Raw genomic sequence first — 21433 nt, 5'->3', positions numbered from 1 at the left:
AATGTCTTAAAAAGAACGAAAAGAATAATACTTATCGAATTCTCGATATGAAATTAATCAAACTTAGTCATAATGTGTTTTTCACGAAGTTATCTTTAAAGAGAAAATTCATTCACGTGCAAAGTACTAAGTTATAACTATTATAATGATTATGATTTTATTTATTTAGTGGAACATGTGATATATTTTTGTAAGTGATAAAATCATATTTTTATAGCTAACATTGTGATTTAAATAATATTTTTTGAGGCCCTTCTGGCTTAGTGGGTTGTTATCTACCCTCCCACCCAACAATTTCTTCCTCTCGTTTGAGTCTAATCATCAGTAGAAACAAAAAAAGGAAATGGTACAAAAAGCAATATTTTGTGGAAAATTCAACACAAATACGCAGACAATGACAAAGAATTTCAACTCAATACTTCATGCTCTATCGATGGGACACGTCCTTTCCACAATTCCAACACAAGTTGCAGCATAGCGATCTGTGTGTTTGCCGTGGTTTGCCGATATTGACTCCCTTTTTGTGTTTCTTATGGGCTCAATGCTTGCCCACGTAGGAAAATCAACACCAGCATGGGCACAATGCTTAATGCTAACAATTTGGTCAATGATATATTCCATCCCTAAATTTTAACTCTTTTAAAGAGGAGTAATAATCGTTTTACGAAATTTTTAATTTCATACATAAATGTGTAATCTATATTTGATTCAATCATAAGTACTTATACCTCTTTATTCGAAAAATTAGGTTTGAATTTTTCTTTTCTTAAATAAAAAAAAAAAACTTTTAACTACTAGTCAATTAATTAGATCATGAGATTAATTATACCATGTGAATGTGATGATTGTTTTTTTTAAATCCAAAATCCTGATATAGCTTTATAAGCCAAGCTAGTTGGTTATAATTGAATAAGATTGTATATAACTCTTAGACCCTAAAACGCCTTTAGTTTACGAAATAAAATAACTATTTCTTGAAAATAAAATAAATTAAAAACTTTGAATTTTATTTGTACATTGAATTGTTGTTAACTTTAATCCGCGTGTGTATTTCAACATTTGATTCAATGGTAGATGCAAATATCTCTTTATTCAAAAAATTAGGTTTGAATTCTCTTTTTTTTAAATAAAAAAATTATTTACTAAAAAGTTAACTTAATTATAATTCAAGATTAATAATAAAAGGTGATGAAATAGCTTTAAAAACGAAGGTAGTTGGTGGCCAATCGGCTAAGATTGAATGAGAATTTTAATACCCCAAGGAAAGTCATTGAAACTTCTTCTAATGTGTACTGAAAATTCAACTTAACTGATTCCAAAGTAACCTTAGTCAGCTCTTCTAGTTTACTTTATTAATGCAAAAAGCTAGATAATCGAAACCGCTAGCTAGAAGATCAGCAGCAATACATTCATTCAAACCTATCCAAGAAAATAAAATAATTAATAATTTGTTTTGAATTATATAATAAAACATAATTCTTTCTTAATTGCATCCGCAAATGTCCGGAACAAGTGATTTTCAAACTAAGTTATCTGAAAAGATGGAAAATCATGGCCCCCCTTTACAATGTCAACAGTAGAATTTAATATACTCTTGCCTGTTGGAAGGTTGTGCTTGGATTTATCCCTGGAGATGTTAACACCCAGGAAATTCCATTTGGGAAGAAATTATCTGCTCCGGTCAGTGACGTTTTCTATTTTTTTTTCATTTTTTATTTTTTCAAATTGTTTTCCAAAAACTAGTGACATCATTGGAAGAAAATTTCACAATACATTGTGCCACTAGAGTCATGATGATGCCACAAACATGTAAGATTTCCTCAAACAAAGAAGAGGAAGTGATTATATCTAAACATTTTGAATTTGAATTTTTTGTAAGTATCGATTTAGATCATTTTTTTAATAGTTAATTATGATAATAGAAAAAAATTGATATTTTTTTTATTAAATTTGTACTTAATGTACAGATAATTTTTAGTTTTTACATATTGCAGTCTATCATAAAGCGTCACCTCCTTAATAAATAGAAACTAATATTTCATTTTTTAACCATGGGATTATGTCAAATTAATTAGCTTGAGAAGAGCTCCTAGGCACTAGTATTTCATTTTTCAACCATGGGAGCTTCCTCTTCTTTCCTTTCCCTCCATTTCAATATCCAATTTATTAGGTCAAGTCATCGAGATCATTGGGAGCTTCCTCTTCTTTCCTTTCCCCCCCATTTCAGTATCAAATTAATTAGCTCAATTCGTGGAGATTTCATGTGCCTCAAGGTGGAACGATTAGGATATGTAGCTTAATGCCAAGGAAATATCTCTTTCATTTTCAAGAATTGTTGACATTAAGGTCGCACGCATTTCAATTGAATGTTAGAAGAATTTGCATGGAAGCTTCATGGACTGCACCTATATACTTAATTATTACTATTTATTTAGTCAAGAAGCATTCATGTTTTATATTTGTACTTACTCTACCCACAAAAAATAAAAAATATTGTTACAAGTTTTCTCCCTATCCAAGCTAACCCCGAATTTAGCATCACACTTCGATCAATATCATCCGTTAATTTGTTAAATTTGGAATATGTACGCGTCTCAATAATTTATGGAAACAACCAAAAAAGGTAAACATTTTTGCAAATGTAGCTGGTCATCATAAACAATGAATATTAATAAAAAAAGATTACGAATTTCAAATTTAATAATAATATCTGAAGATAATCGATAATTCAAAGATAGCAATTAAAGTCTTGCCTTGTAAAAAAAGAAAAATATGATCATTTAATTTTTATGGGTTTCAACGAGTAGATTTTTCACATTAAGACGATAAGAAAAAGGAAATAGTACTCCATTTTAATTAAAGGCAAGTTAATTTACAACCAGTCATTTATATTATCCAATTGATCAAAATCTCCAAGGTCTTGTTTTGGCCAAGTTGGGCTTAGGGTTGATGACTTATATGGATCCATGTAGCCATGGTCAGTGGTGAAACTATAGATCTATGCTGTTGGGTGGATTGAATAATGGAGACTAATACAAATTATAGGCTTGGGCTTACCAAGGTTTGGATTAATGGGCGGATGCGATTTCGGTAACTCAGTCCAAATTGGACTTCTAGTCGGGGGTTGTGAGCATTCAAAATTTGGGTGCTCTCTATTACTCTTTGGACTGGGCATTTGGCTCAAAAAATTTGGACTGGGGCAGTTGCTCGTTGGAAGATTGCACGAGATCTCAGCTGCTATTTGCTAGGCAGGTTTCTATAGATGGAACAGAAATTTTATGCTTTCATTTGGTGCTTCCTCCTCAATCATGTATCGTATGTTGCTTAAATTTTTTATATTAGAATTCAGGATTCGACGTTTATGGTTTAAGGGTTAAGGATTTTAATTTTTTTTTCCTCAGCCAAAATAAAATTTTATTAGCCTTATATAAAATATTGCTATTATGCCACGAATATCATTTTTTGAATGTATGGATAAAAATGGATGTCCCGATTGTACTTCAAATGATAAAGAAATGGCACAAAGGATCTCATAATACTCGTTATCTTCTTGCGACTATATGAAAATGCCTACATTCTATTTTATTTCACATTTCTCGTATTCATCGAGAAGGTAATCATGTAGCTGATTATTTATTTAATAGAAGTTACTCTTGTCAAGATCTTTAAGTTTTTTTTTAAAAACGAGATGATTTACAGGGTATTCTTAAATTAGATAGATTGAATTTACCTTATATTTGTTTTAAATAAATATAAAAGAGTAGTACTTTTAATTTATTTTATTTTCAACGAGGTGATTTATAGGGTATTCTTAAATTAGATAGATTGAATTTACCTTATATTTGTTTTAAATAAATATAAAAGAATAGTACTCCTAATTTATTTTATTTTTATAGATTCATGTAATAAAGCAATATTGCTTTCCATATGATAATTATGCATGGGAAGTAATATCTTTACTAGATATTCTTTTTTTCTTTTCTCATGTAACTCTGGAGGTATAATTTATGTTTCATCTCTTATATATGATTTTTTTATTTATTAATAAAATTATAACAAAGTAGTTGGACCTTGTGGGAACTTCCAACTAAAAAAAAATTAAAATTTTTATTACAAATCCGAATTGGATACAATTCTATTAAGAACCAGAAAGTTTGAAAGAGCAAGTCTAAGGACCTGCCTGAATGGAGTAGACTCTTGATACGTGACTGACATTATCCACGCTCAACACCATATTTAGCTGGTAATACAAAAGTTGAAAACAAACACGTGCTCACATTAAACACAACTGTTGATACATGAAATTGAGCACATGACACACGGACCATCATAAAGAGAGACCGCCAGCAGTCATCAACCACAAAGCACAATATTCCATCCGATATAGTGTCCTCCCTGCATAACCACACACTCGAAGTCGTTTCAATAAAGATGGATAGAAATTGGAATGAGTCACCAGCGAGCTGAAAGCAAAAGAGCAGTAAACTGAAACTGGTGGAAGAGGGCCTAGAGGTTAATTTATGCACAAGAGCACTTCACCATATAATTAATCAAGAAACCAAATAAAAAATAAAACACTATGATAACCTTATAAAGAATACCAAAAGACCCACAACATCAAGTCGACTCATGACTAAGGGTTTTAATTGATAACACAAAATTAGACACGTAACGTATAATTATAAAAAGTGATAATAAACAAGACATTAAGTGAAAATAAATCATTTTTATTTGGCAGTAAAAGTTAAAATTAGTTCTCCTTTTCTGAGAAGCCTGTAACAAGGACTTGATAGCTAGCATTTGGACCATGCTTTCTTTAAATTCCTTTACCTTTTCTTAGTAACAAGGCCAAAAACTATACACTTTGTGCAGAAAATTGGTTTAAATATGGACAATGATTTGAATATCTATAACGTAATGACAATTTTATGCCTTCGTTATCCTAGATTATATGCTTTTTCTCTTAGCTTTTCTTTCTCTACAAGTTCAGAATTCATCACGTGCGACTTCTGGCACACTTGAGAGAAATAAGAGGGCAGCAGATACACAAAAAGCAAACCGATTAGAACATCACATTTGTTTTTTGGAATAGTTCACTTACAGTGGAACATGAAACGTTTATTTCGACATACAGGTCTTTATCTAACAAGTACAGAACCTAGACATATAAAACAGGCAGCAAGTTACAGACCTTGCCAGTCTTTCTTCTATGTCAGTAAGTTGCCTTTTACATAGATACAGGTGGTGGTTGGCCTTCAGATCAGTTTCAGGACCCAACTCTTCCTGTCCTGTCAGTCAATCAAGCCATTGAGACCATGGCAGGGTTGACAGTCTGCTTCTGCATCTGCCTGCTGACTGGGGTTTTCACCGCCAGGCCTGAACCTCCGAAACAGAAATACTGGCTCCTTAACCCCTTTTTGGTGGACCCTTGCTTCTCAATTGTGTTTGGTTTCTCATTATCAACAGTTGGATTGGAGCAAGATGGTCCAGCAATATCAGTTTCAATGAAAATTCCTTTTTGTTTATCCAATGAGCTAGGAGAAGAAAGGGATGACTTTGAAAATGAACTCGAACGAGATCTTCGAGGAATAGTTAACTGTGGCATGGCTTGCATAACACCTTGCATTATCCCTGAAGCAAGTTTCTTCTTTGCAATTGGACTGGATTGATTACTCCTCACAGAAAGCGTCCTCTTGTTGTTAGGAAGTGATGCAGGCTTTGAAAATCTCTGTCTAAGTGGGATTGGAGTTTCTTCTGAGCAACCCTCGTTTATTGATTTCTTAAATCTTTTAGTCTCTTTCTCCTTCAGCCGGGGCCAGTGGAGGACACTTTTCAATCGCTGTGCAGCATTATTCATAGAACCTGGCTTTTTATCAACAGATGGCTTCCTCTTTTCATCCGCAGAGTCAAAATCTGTTGAGGATGAACGACTCCTTCCTCCGCTACCTACATCACTGGCATCCGATGTGGTCTCAACACCTGTATACAAGAATATTTCAGTGTCGGATATTCTGAAAGAAGCTCCAGGACTGCTTCCATGACCTTGCAGCTTTAAGTGGGAAGCAATTGCTCTTCTTGCAGTGTAATCCTGACAACCAAACATTCCCCCAGCAGAAATCAAATGTCTGATTAGTATATCTGACGAAGCAGAACGGGGCCTTTGTCTGAGAAGATCAAGTGGAGTCATTCCGTTTGCATCACGGATGTTCACATTAATTGATTGTGCAGACATCAGGAGTTCAACCAGGTCAGTATGAACATTCCCAATGATGGCCATGTGAAGAGCAGTCCTTCCATCATTATTTTTGGCATTAATGATGTCTTCCATGTTGAAGCTTTTTGCATCTACGATTTGCTTCATAAGATCAATCTGTCGGTCCACTCTTCTAAAAGCAGGAGTTTGGAAACCGGACACTGCCAAATGGAGAAATGTTTCTCCAGTCTTGTTTCTTACAGGGATCAACGAGGGAGATGCAAGAATCAAAGCCTCAACAACTGCTGCTTGGCCCCTGTAAGCAGCAATATGCAAAGCTGTGTTGCCTTGATCATCTACGGAGTCGATGATATCAAAAGATGAGACAAGATTTTTAACCACCTATACGAATGAAATAATGCTTGCTTTAGTAAGGTGAAAGCATCTGTTCCCCTGAAAGATTAGATTTCTTGGTTTTTTCAATTGATCTTGCTTCTGAAATTCCATGAACATCAACTATATATATAAATAACTTCCTCAACTACAGATGTCATGCTAAAAGAGTGGATTTTGGCAGTCATACAACCTTAACCATCAGGCATAGACATTCCAGATAGAATACAATATAAACCGGTTTCTTCAATTTCAAAGCTGAGCCAGTGTATGATTAAGAATACATCAATGGAGACTTTAAAGAAGCAATTTTTCGAACAAATCAACAAGAACACGAGCATAAGAAAAAGATAACAGAAGTCAAGACTAAAATAGTTGGAGCCTAACCTCAACCTGGCCTCTGCCAGCAGCAGCATGTAATACAGTTGAACCACGCTTATCTCTATAAGCCAAAACGTCTGTGTAGTCACTGAGAAGCTCCTTCAAAATCTTCAAATTTCCTCCTCTAGCAGCAGCATGAACAGCTCTGTTTGTTATCTCCCACTTATAAACAGAAGGAATTTCCTCAATGCGCTCCTCAAAGCCTTCACCTTTAGCTGTCAAAAACCTTGGTGAGACTGCAAAGTCATATAAAAGCCTGAAAACCTCAGAGTTTTTACCCCTGGCAGCAGCATAAAGAATATCAGTAACACCATACTCCCCCTCTCCAAAAACAAGTAGAGGGTTTCTTTCAAGAAGTTCTTGAACGAAACCCAAGTCTCCAGCAGAGGCAGCAGTGTATATAAGCCATCCACCATATCCAGCTCTGATAAGGGAATTCTTTGCTTTCTTTGATCCGCATTCGAGAAAAAGCTTCCTAGCAACTTGAGAACGACACTTAGCAACATCATCAAACTGTTCTTCATCATCCCAGACAGTCTCAAGGCGACGGATCCTCCTCAAAGAGGTAAGCTTGATGAGGTGATTGCCATCTATCCGAAGAAGCTCCCGGACCAAGTCATAGTGGCCATTCGCTGCTGCCCAATCTATGGGAGAAGCATACCACCATTGGTCTCCAGTGCTTTCCCAGCGAAGAGGGAAATATGTAGGAGGCATCGTGAAGATGAATAACTAGAGAGACTAATGAAGTTTAACTACAAAGAGGAACAAATTCTAGAGGAAGTCAATACTTAGAACTTCTTCGGAGACAAATCAAAACATCACAACAAGAGGATTTACAACAGCTCTATATTAGCTATGTACTGGCTCTATGCATCTGAACTCCAGAGAAATTAGCAGAATAACTATCCAAGGATTACTTAATTTTTGAAGATCATAGCAAGAAGAAAATTGTAGTCTAAATATCCAGCATCTCAGGAGGCAGCTATTAAGAGTAAAACAGGAAAAAGTACTTTTCCAATAGCTTCTCAGAAAGAAACATGAGCAAGACCCTACTGATTTGAATGCAATAAAGCAAGAGCTTGACTAAAGCTAGAAGAAATAGAGCTCCAAGTAAGAAAGGTTCAACTAACAACAATTATGAAAGTAAAGCTTAATGAAAAGAAGGCATAATCACATGGAAGAAATAAACAGAAGTATTAAAGCCTACCCAGAAAGACCAGAGAAGAATTAACTCTTATTGATTCAAGCAGTTGAACTACCTGCATCAAAAACCATTAGAACACCCTGAAAAGAGAATGAAGTAGAACAAAGCATGTGAAGAGAATAAAGGCTTTCTTTCCAGTTCGATGCCATGAGGTGAGAGTTAATGATAAATAATATCAACTAGATGATATGAGAAAGGAAATAGCAATCATTACTCTCACAAAAGGTGAAGACAGAAAAGATGGCATGCTCTTCAAGAAAAGAGTTAATCGGAATAAAATAGTTTATAAGGCCAGAATGAAACTGCTCCAAGAAGATAATAGGACATGGAAAAACAAATCATATTGGTTTCCAACAGATTCTTGGGTTGTTCAAAGTGGAGACCAAATAGTGAAAATCAAAATAAAAAAGTACTATAATTAGGTAAGATTCCTTTTTAACTGTGATGTTAATGATGGTGGTTCATGGGGGGTGGAAAAAGAAACCGTGTGAGGTTTTACTGCTTTTTGCTTGTGGTGATAATAAAAGCAGCAACTTGAAGTAATTTTTACTGTGGACAGAGGTGTTGAGTTAATCATGGAGGATGTTGGTAATTATGCTTACTTCTACTGTTTAATGGTACCATTAATTTAGTTAATTTTGTTAATCTTCCAAAACACACGTGGCTAAAATGATTGTTAAAACTCCCTTTATTCTAGTCAAGCAGCCCAACCAATATATTAGTGCTTTCTTCTTCTGTGATATTGACAGTTGAGTTGAATAACTTCAGGAACTTAATTCTAAATTTTTCTAATCCAATGTCTTGAACAATGTCATGCTCATATAGCTAATGCCAAGATGATTCAATCCTTATTAGTAACTTTTTATACTTTTTTTTATATGAAAGAGAATATGATTATATTTTCCCAGATCCGTTAACAGAATAATTTCAGGTGTTGAAGCCTTCAGCTTCATAGAAAACTTTGTCAGGTCTGAAAAAATGTTACATCAGAAGAGTGGTAGGCTTCAACAATGTCACACTCTGACCCTAAATCTTTGATTTCATCAACACCCACCGGCCTTGGTTGTCAGTCCACCGACCTTTGTGTTAAATGTAGACATTACATAGTCTTAAACAGTTAACACCGGCCCAAGTCCTGGTACAAGATCATGCCACAAAAACTTGGAACACTTGATAAACAGGGTCCATCTCACTAAGTTAATTTGACCAAAAAAAGAAAACCCTTTATAGATATAAATCCTGAGTACTTGGAACATCATAGCCATACAAGATATCAAAGTCATGATGAAATCACAAACATGTTTACATTGTTCATTACTTCTTATACTCATGTCAGATACATGGCATGTGCTAGGTTTCTATAGCATGCAAGACGTAAAAAACCAATGAACAAAAAAGTTGATTGGGCAATGCGTCCAAGGATAAGAATTAAGATATGGTGAGCTGTGCCATCTGGACTGTTGGGTAACCCTTAATCCAACTACCCACAAACTTGGATTACACAGCTCTAAAAGCAAAGAAGGCCATGTGAGAAGCAGCTTTAACACTTTTTTTTTAATGACTACAAACAAATTGAAAAGGCTGAAAATGGAGGGTGGGTTCCTGCTTTATCAACAATAATGCATGTGATGTCAAATTTCAGTCCCCCTGCTTGCATCATTTCCTTGCTTCCCACATCTCTTTTCTTTTCTTAAATTGTGTTCTTACAGGTCTCTTTCTTACCTTTAATGGGAGTTATGAAGCTCATCTTCACATGGGGCAGAACAAATTTCCTTTCTAACATACCAGTCGGTCTCAATCCCAAAATGGTGCACTAACGGGTTGGATTGTAAGGTATGCCAATCTATGATAGACTCGACCCATGGCTAGGCGTAATTCACCGTCTAGGACCACGATACTTGGACCACTCTACTCTCAAACATCGAGGAAAAACTAAGAGAATGTGATTAATAAGTTTCTTTTTTTATCAACTCCTGTCAAAGTACTTGGACATGTTGAAGAATTTAAGGTTGAATTCTCAGAGCAGCTACTCATTTTTGTATAAAAAGAGTTACTCTTATGAGGGGGATGAAGGAGGAAAGAAGGGTAGGTTAGAGAGTATCAACATGGCATAAAATGGAAAAAAAAAAAAAAAAAAAAGACAAGCTTCACCTACACCTCTCTTCCTAATTTTTTTTTTTATTTAGTGTTCTTTGGATATTCTGTTCCTTGATTAGTATCATGGAGATAAATTCTGTTCACAAAAGATTCACCTGATAATTTTATCCAATAAAATTATCAAAATATTTTTTATTCAAAATTAGTTTATTTATTCATATTAAGGATATTTTTATAATTTTATTGAGTAAAATTAATAGTTTAATCCTTTTTAAGAAAGAGAAACAAAATATCCATAATGTGTTAATCGAGAAAAAAAATCATAATATGTTATACGAAAAAAGTTAAAATCACGAAAAATGCAGATGAAATTTGTCCAGAAACGTACAAGTATGAAATACACAATCTTTTTCAAGGGCATGCAATCAGTAGACCAGTGTTACACCAAATGGGAACTCCAGGCCTGTTCAAGGGAAACAGAGGGACCACCATAGTCCATGACTTAAGGGAAGAAAAAGGGGAAAAAGGCATAGTGAATCTCCTAAAGGAGGATAGACGATCTCAAGTCTGAACCCCACCATTTTCATGTTGGGTGAGGGGTACAGAAGGAGGTGGCTTCCACTCAAACTTAACAATGGCAAGATCAAGAATTCGGGCCCAACTGAATAATGCAATGAACATTTCACCTGCAAGTGGAAAGTATAGCCGTACATGATAAATATCAATTTAGGAGAGGAGACAGAGAGGAACCCAACAACCAATTCAGTCATTCCGGTGTCTGCCATCTATCCTTTGAGAAGAAGGGAATGTATAACACACATACAAGATTTTATTTGATTAATCTATAGTTTGAATTTATATTGATTTTGCTTATAAGTCATTGTAATGTTAAATAAAAGAATTACCATGGTAGATCCTGAGAAGCTATGCAACAATCCTTCAATGACTGAAAATGGTAGATTAGTTCTACTAAACAGCAATCTTAAGTACTAAAGTGAAGGGAAAAAGAAAAACTATAAAGCTATATTAGGGCATACAGAGATATGCATAATTATTTGTGCTTTGCCTTCCATTTCTCTTCCATCATTACACACAAGCAATTCAATCAACAGAGGGAATCCCAGAAGAAAGGATGCATCATTCTTAACAAAGAAATAATGCCTCACACAAATCACTTCTATACTACCATCAGTTTTTCGCCTTGACTGCATTGTTTTCTTTTATCCTTGCTCGGTTGTCCAATTTGACAAAGCGTTTAAGATCTTCATAGGGGAGTGTTTCGATGTTTTTCCTCCTTAGCTCACTCAGTGCAGGACGTTTGTCAAGCAGATGCCACAGCCAATCGGGGTATTCAGAATCGGGCATGATCTTTGGATCTGCTCCATCCTTCAGTATATTTGCACCAACCACTGTTGTGGACTTGACTTCTTTGCTGAGTATTGATGCTTTTGGAGCATCACTGGCTGCACCTTTAGAGCCCTTCTTGGCTTTGCCGGGCCCAGCAGCAAACCTTCGATGTCCCACACCAACTGCCTCCTTGGCAATAATGAAACTTCTCACTGATCTGATGTGATTTAATGCCATGGCTTTATCCCTATAAATTATGTCCTTAATAATAGAAACATCTAAGAAAAAAAATGAACAACCATTTATTTATTTATGTACTTTTTTATTTATAAATAAAGCAAAATCATTAATAGGCAGCAAAAGATGCAAACCCAAGAACAAGGCTAATATTCACAAAACTATAGATCTATAGAATCAATAATTAAATGTGCTTCTATGAACAAAAACTAGGACTTGTTAAACCAAGTATGTAAGAGCTTTTTATGATCAATTTTGCCCCTGAAAAAAGCTCTAATTCCTTTTCCTCCACCGACAAGTCATAATTCATATACAGTAATTAACAGATTTGATAAGTATCTATTTCCTCTCCTTTCTTCTCATGTTATGATCGTGGTCAAAAAAATTTATATCCTCTAAAAGGAGTTCTGGGGGGAATCTAACCACAACCACAATGGTTAAAACACTTCATAGGATCCAATTTTTACTCCAACTCTTCACTTTACCCATACCCAAGTCAGACACATAGCAGACACCTCAGATGATATAGGTATAACTCTTGGACCCTCCAAAAATAAGGAAAAAACTTGCAAAGGCTGTGCCCATGTTGGATGTAGGATTGTGTCTGAAAAATATACCTGGTTTTGAAACATGGATAAGATCCACAGAGGACATCATTGTCACTTCAACATTTTGAGGGAAGAAGTTTCTCAACAAGGTTTGTATCCTAAAATTCAGATGGCAAATGCTCATTTATGAAATAAAAGCTACTAGATGACAAGAGAAAAAGGACGATGAAAGTTCTCTAAATTGGGTTTTCCTCAGTAGATAAAGGCTAAGAGTGCCTGGACACAGTTTCATATCATAGATGCTCAAAAAGATAATAACCATGAAATTGCAATTTCATTGAAGTCATAAATATTCAAGAGATATTACCATTCTACTTCACCTCCCAAAAGAAGAGAAAACCTGCAAAATCTCCCATCTATTTATAATCCTTCTAAATCCTATTGCAGCTCATTCATAGCATGAAACTAGCCAAATTCAATGCTCAAGATAATACCATAACAACTATCTTAAGAAGTAACATATCCTCATCCACTATCTCACCTCTAATCAACAAACTAACATTTAAAAGAAAGAATACATAGGGAGTCAAAAGTTCAATCAAGCAAATTCATAGTATTGGCATTTGACTTATGCAAATTTCACTAGGGCCAGCATTTCTCATGTATCTTCATCATTCAAGTCCAAACACCATGGAAAAAAGATTTTCAGCTTCCTAAAGCAATTTGCAAGTCTCAATTCAAATATATAGCATTGAACATCCAAACTAAATTACACAAACTTTATAAAACATAAATCAAAGCATTTCTTCCACAGAATATCCACCCAATCCCAATGAAACAAAAACACGGAAAAAAGGAATAAAAAATCCAAAAAAAAAAAAACAGAGTGACCTGCGTATCGTATGTTCTTTCTGGTTTCTAGCAAAACGAACGGAGATCACTTGGGTAGCTTAAAAAAGAAATGAACTTTTTCTGTTTGATCTCTAAGAAATCAACGGAAGAGATGGCAAAGAAAATTCCAGTTTTTTCTTTAAACAGTGTTTCAGCTATTTCTCAGTAACAAAACGGCGCAATATTAAAGAAGAACAAGTTACCTTTCTTGAGAATTCGTAAAGTTCAATTCTTGCGCCTTCCTTTTTCGGACTGCAATATAGGGATTTAGGGTTTCTGACACGTAGCTGAAACGAGAGCTTCAAGCGGAAGGGGAAGAAGGAGGAGAAGACGAAGGTTTTTTATTGGACCGGCCTGGTGAATCTTTGGGCTTGTTTGGGCTCATCCCGCATGAAACCAAGTACGAAGATGGCCCAGTCATACTGGGCCCAACAATAATATAGTGGACTGCTATGGAAGTTTGGGCTGGTTAACTACTTCTGTAACTGTTGAGAATATAAAATTTGTTTATTATTTTATTTGATTAAAAAATTAAATTTTCAAACAAATAGAAAATTAAAATTTTATTGTTTCAATTTAGGGATTTATAATTGGTTAAATCAATTAATACATTAAAAAATTTCTCTTAATCGATTTAATCGAACTTATGATCAAAATTTTGTTTTAATTGAATTAATGAATAAATCGAATGGACCAAATTTTTAGCCCAATTATGCTCCAACATTTTATTTCAGTTGTTATGTTCATCTTTAATACAAAAAATTTCATTTGTGGATGAGCATTAGTATATTATTACTGTTTTTCACTTTGTTTTTGGATTGATATATATATATATACATATCATAGATACCATATCAGTAAAAGATGTGATAGATTTTGGGTATATAAACATAGGTTTTTCACCACCTATCAGATATGTTTTTTTGGTTGGAAACGTAAATCCATAATTTATGGGCTTACTTAAGCTCTATTTTAAGAGTATAAGGCTGCACAAGACTGGACTTAAATTTCGACCTGTAACAAGTGATATCAAAGCAAATCTAAATTTTCATTAATGTAGACTTTCATGAAAAATACAAGGGTCGAAGTAGATTTGAACAAGTGTAAGAGTTCATTTCTTCTATAGATAAAGAACCAGTGCAATGTGATATCAAAGCCTCTTTATGGTAAAAACTCTGTTATACAATTAGGTGGAATAGAATGTTACAGATCTCACATCAGTAAGAGATAAGGTAAATCTTAGGTATATAAACATGAGTCTTCCGTCACTTATCAATCATGTTTTTTGGATTAGAAACGTGGACTTGTGATTTATGAGCTTATTTAAACTCTATTTTAAAAACTTAAGGTCACACGAGATTAAACTTAAGTTTTGACCCATAATATAAATATATATATATATATATATATATAATATTTTAAGTCATGGAAGAAGAAAAACATAGTAAAACAATTACAAAAAAAACGGTTAAACTCTTGACTTTATATGGCAATTTGATGTATGCCCAACCCATGCCTTTCTTTTCATAGTAAATGGCAAACTACAATTTTATATTAAATGTGTAACGACCCAAGTCCAACCACTTTATATGAGTGGGTGAAATTGTGATACTCAACATCTCACATCTGATGTAAATGGTCTTATTGAGACCTATATAACAATCTAAGCCCACCACTACTAGTAACTTAAGTTTAAGCTTTTGATGGTCACGTGGTTTAAGCCCAAAAAGCTGTTAGACTAGTGATTAGACTTGGGTCATTACAAATGTTATCAGAGGTTATACCAATTCGATATGAACTTTCATATTGCTCTGGTGAGATCTTGGTCCTATGGATGTGATGTGTGGCTTTGATGAGGATATCAAGGATTTAAGTGGGTGAGATTGTAAAATACAACATCCTACATCTGATATGAATGTGATTGTTAAGACCTATATAACAATCCAAGCCCACCACTACTATCAACTTGAGCTTAAACTTTTGAAGGTCACGTGGTTTAGGCTTAAAAAGTTACTGAATTAGTGGTTAGACTTGGGTCGTTATAAAATGTAAAGTTTGTTTGATAATTAGAAAATAATTCATTGAAAGAAAATTTTTTTGTATAAAATATTTTATTAAACAATTAAATTTTTTTTATTATTTAGATAAATTATCAAAAATATTTTTTATATTTTGAATATTTTAAAAAAAATTTTCCATCGTAAACATCTTCGATAATGTTCTACTATGCCATCATAAAAAATTATTAACATTAGTCAATTATGGAAGACAGTCAAATATTTTTTTCAATATTATAAATATTACATATAAATAATATTTAATTTATTTTTTTATCATATTATTATATTGGTTAGTTTGTTAATTGAATAAATTATAAATTATAAATTAAATAAATGAGAGTTTTTAATGAGTGAGTGAAAAATTTATTTCCTATTTATATAATAGTTTTTCTTTATTGACTTTAATTATTTTGTTACTAGAGTCGGACCCTACAATGTGAATTGGGCTTTCAACGGCTGGTGGACAACTCCAGACCAAAGAAAAAGGCGACCCGACCCGACGCGAACCTACTACTCACGTCTTACTAGTTGATAGTATGAGCTGGGTGGGTTCGGACTTTGAAGATCGGAGGCGGAGGTGGTCAGATTGATTTCTATCAACTCATTATCTTGGGAAGGAAAATTCATTCATCTCTTTCTCTCTTTTATGTGGAAAAACAATGGCTTTATGGAGATGTCGCACGGCTTCATGGAATCTCCTCAACAAGCTTCTTCATCCACCGTCTCGCCTTCCCTGTAGCAATTTCTCCTCTGGTACTTCTCTCTCTCTCTGTTTTTATCACCTTTTTTTTTTAAATATTTATATTTCAAAGTGGCGTTAGATCTTTTTTCCTGTTTGAATTTTGAGAAATCATTTCTCTTGGAAGTTGAAAATTTTAGATGTCAAATGAGAGAATATGGAATTAGAATGAATAAAAATTCCTTCTTTAATTTTAGGGTTTATAATTTAGAGTTTAGGGTTTAACGCAATTGTTGTATCAAGGGAAGAAAACAAAAAGAATCTGCTAATATCATTTTTTTATCTGTTTTTGCAGTTGCGGCTGATGTTAATAATCAATCAATGATTGAGAATATGAAGAGAGAGTTACTTCATCTTGACATTAATTCACAAATTGGAAGTTGTATGCCACTTGCTGCTATGCGAATTGGAACGATTATCCACAACATTGAGGTGAACCCGGGTCAAGGTGGAAAGCTAGTCCGCGCGGCTGGAACCTCAGCCAAGATCCTCAAAGAGCCGAAATCGAGGTACTGTCTCGTTAGAATGCCATCGGGTGTTGAAAAGTTGATTGATTCTCGTTGTAGGGCAACAGTTGGTATGGTGTCAAATCCTAGCCATGGAGCTAAGAAGCTTAGGAAGGCTGGACAGAGTCGGTGGTTGGGTAGGAGGCCAACAGTGAGGGGAGTGGCGATGAATCCAATTGATCATCCTCATGGTGGTGGTGAGGGTCGGAGTAAAAGTAGCGGCAGTTATGGGAAGACTTCGCGAACACCTTGGGGCAAGCCTTGTAAGTGTGGGTATAAGACTGCTTCCAGCAAGCGCAGAAAGTAGTGCTTTTGATCCATTTGGCATCTGGTTTTTTGTATGCATTTTCAAAACTCAAAGGTTCTTGTTTTTGAGGAATTTTGTTTAGTTAAAGAACTCCTTGTATGAATTGAGCTGTTAAAGTCATATGAAGATGCAATTTTCGTTCTTATAGGTTCTGAAATTGGGGCATTATGTCAAATAATCAGATTAGTTTCATGGTACCTGTTTCATTTAATCAGGATCTTAGCTGATCAAATAGTCTATTGGAGTTTCTCTCTCTAAGTGCACCTTTTTTTTTTTTTTTGAAGCTTAACATATAATCATGTTCCTGAAAGAGTGATAATAGTGTATTTCTTTTTATATGCAGCTTCAACTTTGTATGCACTATCTAAATTATTTCTAACAGTGCATCTTTGATTTTGATTTCTTCTTCTGTTCCACTCTGTTTTTGATTGATCTCTCAGAAATTTGTACCTGGAAGGTATCTGAGCATCAAAAAACTACATATAATGAGTTTCAGAAATCAGTTCTAACCTTTTAAGTTTGGATTCTAAGTAATTCTGTGTTAAAATTTTGTCTGCAATGTGAAAGAATTATGTGTTTGTTTAAATGCTTTGCTATAAATCTACTATAAGCATGCATTAGTTTGCAATTTTTCATTAGCACTTTTATCACTCGGTGAATCTTGGTGGCCACACAAAAAGAACTTACATTGCCTAGTATCAAAGATCAATGGCCACAGAGATCTAAAGAATGAGTAGCAAAAACTTTGCTCCATCTCAGCGAGCAAGCTAACAGTAAGAACGAAATAGTTTTTGTTAGTTTTTACTTTTGTTTTGTACAATTTCCAGGTTTTATCTTTGATTTTGATTCAGGGAGTTGAGGTTTTGTATGGACCTCTTAGAGAGTAAATGACATCTTGTTAGAGGAAAAACTCTTTTAAAGTGGATTTATTGGATATACATAAGGGTTAATAAAGAACTGTTTACAGGATAGAGACAGAGGATAGGTTGAGGATGTTTTAAGCAAATTTCAGTTAGCTTTAGCATCCTACAACCTCAACAGACTTTGTTTTTGTTTCTCTGGTTTCTGTGTCCCTGTCAACTCATCTGGGGTGATACTGATATCTCTACTCTCTCATATTTTTCTTATCATTTTACTCCCCTAATGTTACTAAGTAAAGTTGATTGATTAGTATGAGATTTTGGACTTGGAAGTGATATCTAGGAGTAAATGTTAAAAGCAATGCATGAGAGATGTTATAGAAATAATATTTTCCAGGGAACTCTCCTCTTGCAACATCTTGGTAATGGTAGCAAGCATGGCCAACAAGGTCCCTATTTGGTTACAAGAAACTCAAGTTCTTTGAATCTTGACTGTGTTCCTACCTGTTCCCAAATGCCATGATCTTTTTTTTAGGCAAGAATTTGGATTGATTTCAATTATATTTGCTGCTTAGCATGGGAGTTTTTAGCTTTTAAAATGACTAATCATGGCTCATACTAGCACATTTGAAGTTGCAAGAAACTTTTTTGGTAGATACTTGTAAAATTTTGAGTCATCCATCAAATGAATGGTGAACCTATTTATGAAATCATTTGAGTTTGTTATAATAAGTAGTACTAATTAAAAACTTGGGTGAGAATTAGCTATACTCCAATCAATCTGAGTTTACAATTTCCTAGTGCTTAAGAAAAGAGGGAATAAATTGCTTTTTCTCCTCTTTACTTATTATTTCTTTATTTTAAAAACTTGATTTCATTAATTTTCTTAATTTTAAAAACTTGATCTTCCACCATAGTTTATAAATATAAAATCAATTATGTATCCGTTTTAAAAGTCAAGTTTGAATCTTCGATTCACAATTTATCTTCTAAATGATATTGTTAAGCAATTTAAACACTATGGATAAAATCATAATTATGAATATGTTTTATTCATGAGTTTTGATTGGATTGAAGGTGAAATAGTATCTGTTCTTTTCTTTTGCCATCAAACACATAAATTATTTTGTTCCAATCCAAATGAACAAAATATTGACAAATTGTATAATATTATAACCATTAATACATGTGTTTTTCACATAAAAAGAAAATTTATATATTTTTAAAAAATTCATGAATTATTTAAAAAAATTTAAAGAAGTTTTTAATTTTTTATTACGTTCAATTGAGTTCATATATTTTTATTTTAAATCAAATAGGCTTTTATGATTAACTGTCACTAGTCAAAATACTATTTTTATTTTATATTCACATGATGCGGATGTTACGTTAATAGGAATGATGAAAATGTCACATCATCATTCATTGTGACATGTTAATATGTCACATCAATACCATACATTATTAAAAAAATAAATGACATTTTGATCAATAATATTTAATTAACAGTTAGTCAAAAAGTCTTATTTAGTTCAAAATAAAATACAAAAACTTAATTGAACACAATAAAAAATAAAATTTATTTAAATTTTTTCAAATGATTTTAAAAAATCAAATATTATGCTTTTTTTAAAAAAAAAAAAAAAAAGAAAGTGGTGTATCGAGTCCAAGTTGATTTGCTTTCTAGCTCTTACTAAATAAAGGTAAAACCTGACCCAATTGACTCATGTTGTTTAATAGTATGAGCTAGGGTTTTGACATAATCTTATCTAATTAAGCTCGACTTTAGATACTAGAGGCATATGATAAAAAATGATTTTTCTTCATGTAGATTTGGCAATATCTGTTCTTAGTCTAAATCATTTAACATGGATATCATCAAGAACTTAATCAATTAAATAAGTATTTATATTTTTATTGCGTTCAATCAAGTCTTTATATTTTTATTTTGAGTAAAATAAGTTAAAATTAATTAAAATATCATTTCTCATTTTATTCCAAGTGGTGCTCATGTCATAATTGATAATAATATGACATGCTGACATATAATAATTGATAATAACATAATAGGCTAATATGAAATAATAAGTTCATAATATGACCCTCTATCTTTATTTAATTCAAAATAAAAGTACACAAAAAAAAAATAATACATTAAAGAAATAAAAGCATACAAAATTGAAAGTTGTATGCAAAAATATAGTGAGATCATGTATACATAATACCTCTAAACCTTATCTAAATTACTTAACAACCAGTAATTTTTTAATTTATCAATAACCAGCATAGATAAACAAGTAAATCTACTCGCCAAACAAACGCTACATAACAAATTAAATAGTCTTCTTCCCTTTCAATTTCTTTTTAAGTCTTGTTCCCTTTCAATTTCTTTTGTTTTCCTTTGGACTTTAGCTTTTGTTTCCCTTTTGAATCTTCCAAACTCGAGATCAACATGGAGTCACACAACTTAAAAAATATCTCAAAATTGATTAGGCTGCTTGCAGCCAGAAGTTGCCAAAATCATATAGATATTTAATTTACAAATATATTTAATTAATTTTAACTCCTCAACTTTGGGATTATATCCTACGAATATAAACCAATAAACTTAACAACCCAAAATACATATTTTAATATTATCTCTACTCTTTGGGATGACGAGAGAGAATTGGATGACGAGATAAACAATATTTAGTAAGAGACAAAATGAGAATAACGAGAAAGAGCTGGATGGCCAGATAAACAGCATTGTTCAAACAATTATTTTAGAATTTTTTTTCTAAATGGTAAAATAGAGAAAACTAGAACTATTTAATTTATTTGAAATTGTTCAAACAGCATTGTTGTCAAGTCTTGTTAAAAATTAGATAAAAATAGTTAAAATTATTATGAGGACCATTTTTGAATTGGAAAGGGCTTTTTCACACAATTTCCTCTATGATAAAAAATGATTTTTCTTCGTGTAGATTTGGCATATGATAAAAAAATTTTGCGCTGTAAATCTACCTATCCAAATATTTGAAAAGGTGAAGCTTAGCTACTTTTATAAAAAAAAAAAAAATTAAAAGGCCAATTTATATGGGCAATATCTATTCTTAGTTTGAATCATTCAACATAGATATCATCAGAAACTTAATCAATCAAATAAGTCCTTATATTTTTATTACGTTCAATCAAACTCTTATACTTTAATTTTGAGTCAAATAAACTAACTTAATTAAACTACTATTTATCATTTTATACCAAGTGATACTCATATTATAATTGAGAATGATGTGGCATACTGGTGTATAATAATTGATGATGACGTAGCATGCTACTATAACATAATAAGTTCATAGCACGACTTATCTATCTTTATTTGACTCAAAATAAAAATATACAAAAAAATCAATAATCTATTAGAGAAAAAAAGAACATAAAGAATTGAAAATTGTATGCAAAAACATAATACCTCTGAACCTTATCTAAATTACTTGACAACGAGTAACTTTTCAACTTATCAATAACCAACATAACTAAACAAGTAAATCTACTCGCCGAACAAACGGCACATGACAAAATAATCATTTTTTTAGAGATTTGGAGAAGAAGATTCAAACTTACTCTTTAAATAGAGGATCATGTACTAATTGATAAATCAAATATTTGAGTGTAACATGACAAAATA

General features: G+C 33.0%; 3 protein-coding genes across 7 annotated transcripts; 1 reads left to right on the top strand and 2 right to left on the bottom strand.

Moving 5' to 3' along the window:
• Window positions 1–5043: 5043 nt before the first annotated feature.
• On the bottom strand, window positions 5044–8558 carry LOC18600939 (Ankyrin repeat family protein). Of its 2 annotated transcripts, XM_088805617.1 has the most exons (4): window positions 8386–8558; window positions 8175–8226; window positions 6974–7719; window positions 5044–6595 (listed from the first exon to the last, which is right to left on the bottom strand). In XM_088805617.1, exons 3-4 carry the CDS (start codon window positions 7679–7681, stop codon window positions 5300–5302), a joined length of 2004 nt encoding a protein of 667 aa, XP_088661743.1. In that variant the 5' UTR covers window positions 7682–7719; window positions 8175–8226; window positions 8386–8558; the 3' UTR covers window positions 5044–5299. The 2 variants fall into 2 exon arrangements, with proteins under 2 accessions (XP_088661743.1, XP_017975410.1); XM_018119921.2 differs by lacking the exon at window positions 8175–8226 and having other exon boundaries at window positions 8227–8558.
• Window positions 8559–11312: 2754 nt separating this feature from the next.
• On the bottom strand, window positions 11313–13640 carry LOC18600938 (uncharacterized). Of its 4 annotated transcripts, XM_007031692.3 has the most exons (3): window positions 13495–13603; window positions 12768–12800; window positions 11313–11862 (listed from the first exon to the last, which is right to left on the bottom strand). In XM_007031692.3, exon 3 carries the CDS (start codon window positions 11850–11852, stop codon window positions 11457–11459), a length of 396 nt encoding a protein of 131 aa, XP_007031754.1. In that variant the 5' UTR covers window positions 11853–11862; window positions 12768–12800; window positions 13495–13603; the 3' UTR covers window positions 11313–11456. The 4 variants fall into 4 exon arrangements, with proteins under 4 accessions (XP_007031754.1, XP_017974164.1, XP_007031752.1 ...); XM_018118675.2 differs by lacking the exon at window positions 12768–12800 and having other exon boundaries at window positions 13495–13640; XM_007031690.3 differs by lacking the exon at window positions 12768–12800 and having other exon boundaries at window positions 11313–11893; window positions 13495–13625.
• Window positions 13641–15882: 2242 nt separating this feature from the next.
• LOC18600937 (Ribosomal protein L2 family) lies at window positions 15883–17060 on the top strand. The gene is made up of 2 exons (XM_007031687.3): window positions 15883–16104; window positions 16386–17060. The coding sequence occupies exons 1-2, from the start codon at window positions 16011–16013 to the stop codon at window positions 16901–16903; spliced, it is 612 nt and encodes a 203-aa protein (XP_007031749.1). The 5' UTR covers window positions 15883–16010; the 3' UTR covers window positions 16904–17060.
• The last annotated feature ends 4373 nt before the right edge of the window (window positions 17061–21433 follow it).

Source organism: Theobroma cacao, chromosome 4 (genome assembly GCF_053813885.1).
Source record: "Theobroma cacao isolate CCN51 chromosome 4, ASM5381388v1, whole genome shotgun sequence".
NCBI classification, from domain to species: domain Eukaryota; kingdom Viridiplantae; phylum Streptophyta; class Magnoliopsida; order Malvales; family Malvaceae; genus Theobroma; species Theobroma cacao.
The sequence above is the reverse complement of the archived record's forward strand: the minus strand, read 5'-3'. Positions and strand labels throughout refer to the sequence as shown.